The sequence below is a fragment of the Callionymus lyra genome, chromosome 6 (assembly GCF_982586985.1).
Source record: "Callionymus lyra chromosome 6, fCalLyr1.hap1.1, whole genome shotgun sequence".
In the NCBI taxonomy this organism is placed as follows: domain Eukaryota; kingdom Metazoa; phylum Chordata; class Actinopteri; order Syngnathiformes; family Callionymidae; genus Callionymus; species Callionymus lyra.
This window is the reverse complement of record NC_141823.1, coordinates 27,106,338-27,120,225: the sequence shown is the minus strand read 5'-3', so window position 1 is coordinate 27,120,225 and position 13,888 is coordinate 27,106,338. Positions and strand designations below refer to the sequence as shown.

Here is a 13,888-nt window from a genome sequence, read left to right as displayed (position 1 = left end):
AGTCAAACCTTACTACTACTACATTACTACTATTTGTGTCCTCAATTACTGCATTCATGAAGGTCTTCCTCTCCTCTTGTCACCTCCATTATTAACATAATTTGTCCCCGGGCTCTTCTCTCCCCGTATCCAAGCCATTCGAGTCTGACCACCCTCATTTTTGATAGTTTTTGTACAAGCTTGAGACTATTGAAAAGGCAATCGATTACTTCTTTCAAAGTGAGTGTAACAATTTGTTTAGTTTATTCACAGTTACCATTATCAATGGAATAAATTACATGTTGCTCAGAATTGTTGTAGTTTCAATACAAAAACAATTGGTAGAATGTAGGAAAAATTACAGCTAAAAAACACTTTTGCACACACTATTAATTAACTGCCATGGCATTAATATTACAGTTCACAGCAGGGTTATTTGTCTTCTTGGAGAAAGGCTTCTACGCTGAGGTCTACAGTTCTTTACATAAGAGCGTGAAATTTGCATGTACTCAAAAAAGGACTATATTAAACATATTTCATTTTATTTCGATTTTGTGTGGTTATGTGTTACATAAACAGGGGAATCGCAATCTCACTAACCTCCATAGTAATAAAATAAAGCAGAAATAAACTCGTATCGAAGCAATTTTTCACTTCGTATGAATAAAGGATGATGAAACGGTGAAGATTAACAATATGAACTCTATAAAGATTTACTGACTCCGAAGCAGAAATGCGCGACAATGTCTCTTAAACTAGGTTTTTTATGGTCATACTTTATGGTTATTGAATGCTGAACACTGAGGAGGTGAAGACACCTGTACATTGTAGTGAGTTAAAGTTAATGTGTTTTTTTAAGCTCTGAACAATATTTGTATTTGCTCCGGCATTATTATTATTGTTTTTATACACCATTAATATAATTTATATGTAGATGACTACACTATAAATATACACTAGTAGAAAATTCATGATGTTTTGTCTGAAAAAAATAAAAATAAGCGGAACTCTGCCCATCTCTCCTCAATTAGTAATCTTTCAGTTGTGTTTTTCACAGAGTAAATATGTAATATGAAGATGTTGTAAATATGAAATGAATCAAAGAGTCGTCAGAGTTCATTAGCATACAGTTATCATCCATCGCATCATTAGCAAATACAAAATATGGAAGGCAAATAAACAGACAGAACATTTTCTCCACTAAAATAACAGTCAATCTTGCCTAGATGTGTATAAAAGCTTAACTAAAACTGAGTTTGGTGAACAGAGAATGTGTTGTTAAACTTCGGGGATGATAAAAACGGAGATTATAGTGAATGTAAATGTCTTATATATACTTTTGAAGAACACAGCGATTTTGTTGATTCATAATTTGTATTTTAAATTGCTTTTAAAAAAACCTTCATTATGAATTCTTTCCCAGCCTTTTATTTCCTAAAGGCTTTCATCTTTTTCTTGTTCTGATTTTCTCACTTGTGATTTGCCACCATCAGCAGCAAAGGGCGTGACGTCTTCCTCTCTGTGCCTAGGTACCCCGACATGGCCTGCGCTGCTGACGTGGTCAATACTTTAGACCAACAGGCTCTTACATCCATCCTCACCGCATACGGGGAGGAGAGAAACGCCTGGAAAGTAGCGTCAGCCATCGTGAAGGCTCGACGCATCAACCCCATCACCAGAACGCAGCAGCTGGCCTACGTGATCGGAGGTAGAGAGACACACTGACCCTCGTTGATAACTGACCAGTGGAGATTAACGTCAAGGTTATGTCAAAATCTCTTTTAAAGCAAACTCCCAACCCCTTTTTTATTTTTTTTTTCATTCAATCTGCTCTCTCGAAAGTTCCCAGCAAACAGCCACACAAAAGCAGACAGCGTTAGTGTCTTCATCGCAGGATCGGAGAAAAGCTAGCTGTTGTTGTCAGTTGTGAGAGTGCTGATCAGCCTGTGCGTCAGTGTCACCCTGGGAGAACAGGTGTGAGTAAGAGCAGCTGTTTGATTTTTCTTTTCCCATTAAAGAGCGAATCTAGTTTTAGCTTCTGACTATTCCGAAAAAAGAAAAAGACAAAAAAAAGATTCTAAATGTTTTCATTTGAAAGCGTAGCAGCGGGTCGCAGTGACGGAATGCTGCTTCAAACAAATATGTTGCAGTGAAGAAGTGACGGCAGCGTCTTCGTAAAGATCTGTGAACATGACGTGCCAACTATAAACTCAACCTGACTATGTGGTGGATTTAATCCTGCTTACTGGACGGTAAGAATAACATTAAGTAGAAATCCTACCGTGAATGATGTCACTATTTAGCTCTTAGCAACATTGCTGTAATGTAAAGTAAATCTATAATCTGTGTAATTCCATTGTGTCAAATGTATTCTCGGTGATGCTGAAAGTTGCTCCGGATTGATGCTATTCACAGCACCAAATTTAATTTACAATTAAGTGACACTAAGGACGTTTCATTCTGTACCTAGTGAGACATCTTCTGTCTCCGGATCCCCAATACAAGTCAATTAAAGTCCACTTCTGTTGGAGAAAGAGGAATAGTCGGACTCGGAGGTCGATGAAGCTAAACTGGTAATGTGCGTCGATACAACACAGATCGAGGATGTACCCTTCCCAACACGCCACGTTCGAGCCTTCCACTCTGCAGGGAACAGACGTAGAGAGGTCAAGTGATGACTCAGTCATCTATTCAGTAGACTTCAGTGTGTTTGTGGGATGATGTCTATTTGTACTCTGTGGCTGACTCGTGACTAGGGGTGTAAGAAAATATAGACATTAAGATATATTGTTATATTTATATTCCCGATACTGTATCGATATAAAAAGAAAATACTTGATTTACACTGACGTCACATGCTGGCACCTGTGAAGCAGCAGTGAAGTTGTTTGGAGGAAAAATCACGCTAGAAGATGCAACACCATAACTTTTATTTAAAATCTAAAGATGCATCACGATAAAGAATATGAGCAAATCGAAGAAACTAGAAAGACAAAACAAAACGTAGCTGTTAACTTTGCTGTTCTGTAGAAACGAGAGAAACGTTCATTCGAAGCATGAAAGTCAACGATAACCAACTTTCTTGTTAGTGTTAATGTTGACTTCATCATTTGAATCTGCCTCATACAATAAATAGAGAGTTTGTGTTTAATAGTGTTTTAATAAAAGCTAATCGCACTGAGGGAAGGAGATTTGACATGTTCTTGGCGTTAAGCACGTTCTTAAAAATACTTTCACGATTGAGAAAGTATTTGCTCATTTCTTTGTTGTAAAAGCCCAAAAAAGTGTTGGAGAAACAATGAATTTTTGTTCCTACAATATCGCAATATATTGTATCATCACACATGTATCGTGATACGTATCTTATCGCCAGATTCTTGCCAGTACACAGCCTTACTCGTGACTAGCTGCGACATAACATAATTACCTTACATATACTTGTACTCAATAATGGCAATAATAGCTTTTTTAATTCCTATATTTGTATTTCCACAGACGTGGCCAATATTTTTAAGTGTCATTATAAGTGTCATTATTATGATAACTCTAAGTGCTAATAGAGCAGACATTTTAAACTATTCTTAATGCCAGAATCAACACACTTGGGTAGGTAAGAAAATGTAATGTAATGATTTGACAAGAACATGTTTCTAATAGTGCGTCCACATTAAACCTTATCATTATGACCATCTCTTGAACACCATATCTTTGTGTTTTGCTTCCATAACCCAAGTTTCTGCGGCAGTGTTACGAGAGTGAATGATCTAACATTCTGGAAACACCTGTTTGTCCTAAACACACACAACTAAAGACCATTATGACTCCACTTTAAAGGTTTCAGTGCAGGGATTTATTTTAAATTATAAGGGCCAAACCAAAGTAATTTAATTTGGCTTGTGAGCTCTTTAAACATGTACGGTATAGTTGGCTCAAATCGAATTAATTCTATTTTAAAGCAGATCAAAAATCTTCCAATTCTGACCCATAAAGATTTGGTTTCTAGTGAATACTCCCTGCTATGGAACTCCATATCCTCCGTCTCCCTTCTGACGCACAGCAGAAGTGGCCGGTGTTAGCCTGTTTCCTCAGCTAATGACGACTCATACGACTCAGTGTTAACATGTTGGTGGCTAACAGTCGTCAAATGTGTCTATCAGTATATAAATGCTATCAGTTCCGTTTACCGATCAAACAGCATTGGTTTCATGTGCAGTTGTACAAACACTGTTCAACGGTCTTTCTTTGACTGTCTTTCGTGTTAAATTCATATTCTGAAAGAAAAAATATTTTTGCTTCATGACAACCATGAAGTAAGACTTGCGTACAGATACTCACCGTGTCTGATAAAAACTAGTGAACAGTAACAGATCTTCGTGCCTCAAAACTACACTGGCAGAACATAACTCAGTAAGTTACAATTGTCAAAATTCTACCTCGAAACAATATTGAAGCAAAATTACTCTGACAAATTCCATCGCTATAGAAACATGTTCAAAGTTATTCAAAATGAATAAAATAATAAATGTTATTCTTTAAGCAACAGCACCAGTATCAGAAGCTCACAATCTAATTGATATCATTTGTAAAAATGGATCCAAACACTTGGATCTCTGCTCTAATGTCAGTCAACTGAAGGGCTATAACAAGAACGGTGTCGAAGAATGACATTACACCAGATGTAAGAGTACATTATACATTGAAACATATCTTGGTGAATCTCATATATACCCATAGGTGATACTACAATGACTGTTTCCTCAACAGAGCTGCTGGTTGCTGCGGAGACAACACTGAAATTGAATCAGTCCATCATCTCCATTTACGCAAATAAATGTTTCAACCTCTCTCTTCTATGTTGATTCTAAAACACCCAAGAAACAGAAACAAAAGGAACAGACTTGCGGGACTCATTCAACCACCATGTTGTATTTCATGTTGGACTGAATTTATTCTGTGCACTTTCTTAGCTCTTGTTTTTGTGTGCAAATCTAAATCTCTCTCCTGGAGCCTTTGAAAGACACATGGCTCAGTGAGACCGGAGCTGTCCTCTACGCAAGCTTCGGTATTGATCGCAGTGTGACTCACACCTTTGGCTGTTTAGTGCAGGAGGACAGAAATGCCACATCATCCACTTCTCCATTTCTTGTGTTTTCTCCGAAAAGTCTATATCTCTGTGTTTAACGCTCGATTAAGACTCGGCTATTCTTGGAGCCGGCTCGTTCCTGGAATGGCGGATGAATTATCTGCAGGAATTTAGCTTTTCGGTTTTATTCACGGCTTTATTTTTTAAGCATTTTATAAACAACGATGTTTGACTAGTGATTTAAATTACCAACAGAGCAGTGAAGTCATTGTCATTTCTTATTAATTCCTCCGTATCGTGAGTGTTTAAGACACTCAAAAATAAAAGACATTAATCATCTTCAGTCCTTTAAGATATTGGGTGTTTGTGTGGGTGGATGACAGAAAGCAATAATGGTAGTAATAAGTGAATGATTTTAACGATTTATTGTGCACAGGTTCATTTCCCGCTGCTGTCTTACGCGCCCGCAAGGACCGACTCCATCGTCCAGCTCATATCGCGACCAAGAGCTTCCAAGCTCTGCGCATATTTGTGAACGATGAGCTGAGGGAACTTCACGCCGGCCTACGTGCCGCTCAAGCTGTGCTGAGACCAGGAGGATGTCTCTGCGTCCTCACCTTCCATTCGCTCGAGGACAGGCTGGTCAAACGCTTCCTGCAGGGGGACGACTTGTCCAAACTGATCGAATCTCACTTCAGCAAAGGAACCCTGAGCAAAGCCAAAGAAAAGTCCGCGGAGGGAAGTCGAGCCAAGAAAAGTCTGTTTTGGACTCCACTGGTGAAAAAAGTCATCACTCCAGATAGGCTTGATGTGGAGAACAACCCTCGAGGACGGTCATCTAAACTGAGAGTTGCCGTCAGACTCTGAAATGAGGACTTTACTTTGATAACCATGGACTGGCTGCCTATCCAGAAGACCACCTCCATCTTTCTCTGTTTAACCAGGATAGTCTTTAGCCGCCAAGAACAAGTGTGAGCAACAGAAAATGAAATGCTGGTGCATTAAATGTGTGTTTTTTTAATAAATTAATAAACTTTTCCATCTTAATGGTGGTTGGTTCTCATTTATTCCTTCAAAAAAAAAATTGATTTAAGAGTCTCTTAAATAGAAGTTGGACCTCTATTGTATCATCAGTATGTGTTTGTTTGTTTGTACAAAAGTCTCATTTCATTGAATTATTTACATTAGAAAATGTGCTTAAGCTCCACCCACTGAAAACACTTGGTTTTTCTAGAGATGAAATATTGTTCACCATAACCACATCTACTCTGTTGCAATTGGTCAATCGATAAACGTTTGTCACCACGTGTCATCCTCCCGGAAGTCTCCACCTCCAAGCAACTCGTTGTATAAACAAAGCGGGAGTGATTACAGCTGGCTGGAGAAGGAGTAAAGACCATTATTACATCATAATGGACTTTGCTGTCGTGACCTCGAGATTTCAGACTCGGGAGAACTTTATAAAGTAATAAAACATGGTCATGATGAGGGACTTACTGCATCTTGGAGAGGAAAACTTTCATTTGAAACATATGAGTGAGTCAGGGGAGTTGGGTTTTCACATTAGTTGACCTTCAACAAAAGAATAAAAAACCTCAATGTTAGATGAAAATGGCTACAAGCAACCCTGACTTATGTAGTATTAATAAAAGTTTGTTGTGATCTCAGGCAGAAGTCTACTGTTTGACATCTGAGGCATGAAGTCGGCCAAATATCAACGTGGATCGGCCCAATATTAAAAAGATCCTGGACCTTAAAGTCATGAGCCAACGTCTGCGAGTCTCAAGTAATAATAAAATTCCTTCTTTCCTAATATTTGACACCGTTTTCAACGTGTTATTGCAGAGAACTCCCCGAGCCTATAAAACACCTTCCTCCATTGACGTCTGTTTCCCCTGAACCTCCTTTGATTGAGAAGCTGCATTAAAGTGTCTGAATCAACCGTTTCCTTGCGTTTTAAATGAGAAAGGGGCGAGAAGTGACGATTAATGAGCGCGAGCGCTTGTTCCTGAGCGTTTTCTCATCATCAACCAGAAGCATACGAGGTGTTTTGATCTTTACTATTTCACTCCATCAAGATTATTAGCACCTTGTTTTCTCTTGCCTCACTTTATTCCATGCTAAATATACCCATAATTGTTACCTTGGAAACTAAATGGGGCAAGTGGCATTTACCTGTACGTACTAAATGCCGTAGATATCAAACACGGGTTTTTGCTCTGGGTTGAGTCCTCTTTTGACTTCAGTGGATTTGACTTATTATCTTACATGTTGTGACATTTGGAATGAAAGAGAACTTTGATGATTGTGTTTGCACGGTTTCAAGTGGGAGGATCAGATAGTGACTGCTTCATCTATGTTGTGTTTACAACACCGGCGATGAAAGTTTCTGATTCTGATCCGACTGCGTTGATGTGTGGAGACGTTTTATGAGTTTGAACGTGATGAGAGTCGAGCTCTCACAAATCTTAGGATGTTTTTTTTATCTACACAGCTGGATAGACATGGATCTTTTCTCAGGAATTTGTCAAAAATACAAATCTATTGTCTCAAAAGTGAGTCTCTGATTCTTGATCCTGATACGGAGATCTATGATACGGCTTTAAAACCAAAACATTGTATTTGTTGATAACATTTCTTGGATCTATTGGGTAGAATCCAAGTTAACAAAGGTGGTATGTGTTTATTTATATTGTATAATGCATGAGATCAATAGATTGATCAGTTAAGGTGAGCTGAGCCGGAAGGTTTGGAACTAAATTACCAGTTAGTTTCACTTGCTTTATGATTGGGATGGCTATAGTTAAAGGTTTTATCCAAACAAAAACTTAAACAAAGCACCACATTTTTGTTTCTTTTCAGTATCAGAACCATACAATTGTATTGCTAGTTTTGTAAACAAATTTTTCTGTGGTGGCAGTTCAGTCTGGTAACTGCTAGTCATGTCAGAACAAGTGCCATCACACCACTCAGATATTGGTATCCTTCCCTAAGCTAGTGTGACTTCAATATTTTGGGCATATACACAAAGAATCAATTGAAATGACGACCGGCGTCTTAGAAATCATCTCTGAGAAGCTTGAAGCAGAACCAGTTCGTGTAAATATTTACCCTTGGAGATACTGTGGTGACTTGTTCGGAGCTCGCCAGACCAGAAGAGGGGAGCCCGGGGGCAGACCATGAATTCAGTGGAGAGATAAGGTTTTTAGATTGTTTCAAAACACCCCCATGAGAGTCGCTATCTCAGGTAGGGCTGGGTATTGATCGAAAATGTAGGATACTGGTAATAAAACCTACTGATACCTTCACTCTGATACCCGCTAGCATTTTCGATGCTGTTTAAAAAAACATGTTTTAACAAAAATAAAAATTACCTTAGCATTATTTCACAAATCTCAAGTTAAATTTTAATCTTTGGTACATTTCCACTCCAAGCTGTTTTCTTACTGAACCAATAGATCACTTAATCAAATTAATGTGATGTTCACTGTCTTTCTTATTTATCAGTTTTTCCTCATAAAAATCAACCAATTATCACGCGTTGGTAGCGTGTTTCGATACTCGATACTACCGAAGCATTTCAATTGGTGCCCCAAAAAGAACCACAAAAGAATCAGTTCGATACCGACCCCTAATCTCAGTAGAACGAATGTACTGTATTTTCCGCACTATAAGGCGCACTCAAAAGCCTTTACATTTCTGAAACAAACGACAGTGCGCCTTGTAATCTGGAGCGTCTTATATATGAACACTAACTGGTGGGTGACTACTTGTTTACAAACACTTTCATGACTCTGCGGGTTAGGTTAGGTAGAACTTTATTGATCTAAATGGTTTTTTTCCAATTAGACACAGCAAAAAGTATCGTGACGCTGCGAGCAGGGTTTGAACCTGCGCGGGAAGATCCCATTGGATTTCAAGTCCAACGCCTTAACCACTCGGCCATCGCAGCTCACATCATTCTGTCATAGAGAGGTTGGATTAATGACACACGTCACATCATGGCAGACGGCTATGGAGTGCGATTACTGCCAACGGTTTGGGCGAGCGTGTCTTGGTTGATGTGCACTAAAAATTACGCGCTCAACTTCTCTGTTGCTCACTCAACATTTGTCTGCTCACAACACAAGTCTCATGCGCTGCTGCCTGAAGCCTTTTAAACATCATTTGAACATCGTTACCGTGGAAGTGAACGGAGTTGTTAGAACGCTTAATAAAGCTTGACTTTATCTGACTGTTTTGTTGACATTCCCTTTACCGCAGCTTTATCTAGGGGATTTTATTTTATGTGCCTTATAATCCGGTGCGCCCTATTTATGAAAAGAGTTCTAAAATAGGCCATTCATTGAATGTGACCCTTATAATCCAGCCTAATAGTTCGGAAAATACGGTATGTGCTTTAACCGCTGAACCCTAAGTCCAGAGACAGGTGAATGAAACCGGATGGTCAATACTCCTCCTTTGACCATGGATGTCAAATGTTCTGTTAGCAGAAGTGATGACACCATCGATGTCAAGGTACCTATTTTCACAAAACACATTTTGCATTCTTGCTAGGATTGATTGATGCATGTTCGAGGCTCCGTTGACAGGTAGATGTTTTTTTTTCCCTTTGATGAACGAGCTTTGAAGACACATGTTACCTGATGCTGTAATAAATCAACTGAACTTTAAGGAAGGCCGAATGAACGCTCACTTGTATCTTTACTGGAACTCTTCCTCCTCGATCCTCAACGCAGTCGTCTTCGCAACTGTCTGAGGTCATGACAGGGATTAACGTTTCTGCACATCATCGCAGGAAAAATCACCTACAGACATAAACGGACAATACTTGATGCAACTTATTCAATACTGCTCTTGCTCAAACTCCATGGAAACAGGAATCTTACAGCTGACGTCTGTAACATGGAGCCATATCTGTTCCTTAAGTGAACAACATGAACAATCGTTGATGATGTAGACGACACGCGTGACAGTCAACTGTTCAATTCTCTCGTCACTCGTGCTACGCTCGCAGGTGACGAGGACGCTTTCGTTGAAAAGACTCCCGATAGAATATCTGTCTGGATGTTGTGACGTAGTCCACCTGATAGCCTTCATGTTTAGATCAATATATTTTGATGTATTTATCAAGTATTTCTCAATCTTGGAAGGAGGTAGAAGAATGCGAACACGCGTGTTGGATTCAAAGTGTAATTCCACAGCCAAATGCTGCGCCTGCATTTTACAACAAGCAAGTGGGATTTCAAATATTCATTCATTAATCTTTTATTGCTTGTCCCAAAAAGGGGCACGGTTGAGTCTCCAAGTTGTGTCTGGACTGAGCCCAGACGGAGCCTCGAAATACCACTCCAGCATGGGTCAGCTGGAGGTTCACTTAATAAGTTTTTTTTTGTTTTTTTTTACTGCAGACTCAACTCACCAGGTTTAGTGATCTATGAGGAAATGTTGATGAAATATTTTGGGTGTACAATGGTTTTATCAACAAACACGAGACATAACTCACTCTGTGTTGCTTATCATGATTGACAGCAGGTTTTTTTTTACTTAAATAATTCGCTTAATGTTCCATGGTCAAAGCTTAGGAGCAACAGTCTGGAAGGATTTCTCTCCTCTAGTCCTGTACCGTGTTCAGGAACCATCAGTAGATTCTGATCCACAGACCTCAGAGCCCGAGCTGGGGTGTAAGGCTGGATAAGATCAGTGATGTAAGGAGGAGCCTGACCATGAATAGATATCAAAGTAAGAACCAGAATTTTAAAATTGATCCTGAAAGAAACTGGCAGCAAGTGAAGAGATTTAAGGATCGGAGAAATGTGAGTTCTTCTATTAGAGCGGGTCAGAATATTACACAAATATTCTACAAGATATGTATCAATCCTAGAACAATCTGATCAGAACAACTACCTTTATTCCCAACATTCTAATCAAAGTAATTTTTTCAGTGATTTCTTTGTGTTCATAAAGTCAAGTTTTCAATTTATGTTTGCTAGTTTTGGAACCATGAGCAGCAGCAGTTAGATTCCATACAAGTAAAGGAAGGTTGTTTTTTTATAAACAATACAAGCTCAAAAGACGACCAAAATGTAAATCACCTGTTTCTTGTCAATAATCAACATTGCCTGAACATTTCATTTCAAATAATTTGGAAGTTTTGCAGCTATTTAGCACAGGCTGACATTTGAATGCCGATGAAAACATAACCTCTCCCGGTGACGGTATTAAATCCAAAATTCTGCACAATACAGCTTTTAAAAATGATTATTTCTCAAGATGTTTACCTGAGCCACTTGAATTGAAAAGGCGTGAATGAAGTAACACAATTTAAATTCACACAGCCACACAAAATCGGATCCTAGTTTGACTTTTCTATTGACGTGAGCAATTGAGGATTTGAACTACTGGTTAATAACTCACGTATTCTACCTGTCATAAGACGGTTCAAGTGAGTGCTCTGATGGTGATTTCATCCAAATAGTGGAAGCTGAGTTTACATGAGAGCAATGTGAGCCTCAAGCCAGTGACCTGGGGTTAGAAATATGTATGCTTTTTCGTCTTCGTGATAAAGATGAGTCTTTCATCAACTCGTTAGTTCTCAGAGATGCATTAATATTCAGAATGAAGAAAATAAAGCAATTCTCTTCAATAGTCAAGAAAAATGTGCTCTGACCTCATGTTGCTAATATAGTTGATGTATCAAGGAGCTTTTATTGTCCTTCATCTTTACCTAATGCTTTAAAGACAAAATAATTATCAAGGCCGTCATCATGTGGACCAGCATCTCCTAAATTTACTGTATTTATTTACCTTAAAGTGCAACTAATATGTTGATTTAAGTGTGTCTTAAATATATCTTCCTCTATTGTACTCGTGATCTATCCCGGAAATCTCTAAACAAAGAGGTTGTTATTACGGCTGGCTGGAGGAGGAGTTAATCTATTATAAAGTCCTAATAGACACTGCTCTTTTAACCTCTTGTTTGCCAAGGTTTCAGAAGACTCTAACATTTGAAACATGTGAATAAGTCAGAAGAGGTTTCACATTAGTTGCACTTTATGGAAATGCTATTGTCCCCTGGAACCATTTGGAGAATGGGTAATAAACACAAAAATGTTATAAGAACATTTCTATTGTTTTGTAAAGAAAATGCATATGCAATATTTAGCAATGTAACAAGACATAGTCAAGACTTTGCAGTTCACTATTCTGACACTAGGGGAGCCAGACAAGTTGTTTAAAATTTTGCATATTTCTGCTTTTATGTAATTTGGTGGAAAATATGAATTGGATTTATTTTACATATTAACTATAACTTTCACTGATGTCTTTTGATGTATTGGCCATTTATAAATGTCCAGATTCCAGGTTGGGAGGGAGGCAAATTCTGACCTTTCTGTGCGGAGTTAGTATGTTCTACCCGTGTTGCATGGGTTTACTCTGGTTTCCTCCTACAGTCCAGAAACATACAGAGGTTTATTGGGAACAACTAGTTGTATAACCTGACAAACACTTTGCAACCCTTGCATCACTTCAGTTCTGTGTGTTATGCCATAGATCGATGGCTCTCAAAACACTCAATATCTTCTTTCACACTGGTCTTTGTTGTTGGTTATACCGTAATGACAGTTATATGTGCTCGGTGATTTGAAGTGTGTCAAATGTCAAGGATCATCAAGAAAGGTTTTTTTTTTTAAAGGCTTTCCAAACATGTAGATCCAAGGTGGGAAATTACGATTTTCATAAAATAAAGAGAACGTTAACATAAATATTTGATATAGTATCTTACTAAATTAACTATAAGCAAATATTTTAATACTAAAACACTCATTCAATTATTTTGACAACATGATCAAATAAAAGCTGAAAACGAATGAATTTTTAATTTAAATAATAATTAATTCATAAAAAAAAAATCTGAGTAAATAAGACATCAAGGTTGTTCTATTATTTGTACTGAAATGTGATAATATAAATTATTTTTAATGATCAGTTTTATAGGTTTACTCTAACTTCACAGGGGCCGCATAAATACAGGCAAAGGGCCACTGGATGAGCTTAAATCTGCAATGTTTAGCTATAAAATCATGTGTATTTAGTCTTTGTATGAACAATTTGTTTGTTTACATTCTGTCTTCCTGGACCATGATTGAAGAATGTAATTTGTTTTTGAATTGTATCAGGCGGTGGAATAATAAGACTGGTGTAATACACTGTGTGGGAATAACTGCAATGAGTGGCAGCCACAGAATAAAATATCCACTCAACAAGTGTAAATCTTTACACCGGCACTGCCTCACACTGCAATTATCCCCCAGTGGAGCAAATTGCCTGTCTGGGTACGAGCTGGCAATATTCACAGCAGTCATCTATTTGCACTCCCAAAACAACCTCGCTCGCTCAACTGACGGGGAGCTGCTTTCACACTCTCGCTGAATCAAATCACGTGTGTGTGTTAGCGTGTAAAATCGTCACGCCTGTTTATACGTGAGGTCAGCGCGGAGCCGCCGAGATGACGTGCTCGATATCACGATTTCAAGAGTTCGACCGAAACCTCAAGTTAAACTGTGCTCAGAACTAACTGTGCGGGTTGATATTTGTAGCCGGTCTTTGTTCTCCGACACACTCTGGCCTCAAACAACAGTCTGTCCCTCTTATTGACAGTGGAAAGTTTCTCCAGCGCCATGTGAGCCACATTTATTTGTCTCAAGTCACCAAAGCAAGGTGACTGTCTGCTTGCGTTCAAAGCGACAGGCAGAACACACCTTCCTCATTCATCCTTTTTTTCCCTTTCTCTGGTACACCTTTTTCAGTCTGATGCGTCATTCA

At 38.5% G+C, this 13,888-nt stretch overlaps 1 protein-coding gene and 1 non-coding gene across 2 annotated transcripts in view; one reads left to right on the top strand and one right to left on the bottom strand.

Annotated features, from left to right (window-relative positions):
- mettl15 (methyltransferase 15, mitochondrial 12S rRNA N4-cytidine) overlaps window positions 1–6,109 on the top strand; it is a 32,048-nt gene extending 25,939 nt beyond the window's left edge. Inside the window, exons 5-6 of the mRNA XM_087794537.1 lie at window positions 1,509–1,687; window positions 5,499–6,109. Coding sequence (XP_087650663.1) covers window positions 1,509–1,687; window positions 5,499–5,929 — 610 coding nt within the window. The 3' untranslated portion in view covers window positions 5,930–6,109. The remainder of the gene's footprint in view (window positions 1–1,508; window positions 1,688–5,498) is intronic.
- Window positions 6,110–8,932: 2,823 nt separating this feature from the next.
- Window positions 8,933–9,014, bottom strand: trnas-uga (transfer RNA serine (anticodon UGA)). The gene has a single exon. It is a non-coding gene; the product is annotated as a tRNA-Ser (tRNA).
- Window positions 9,015–13,888: the final 4,874 nt, after the last annotated feature.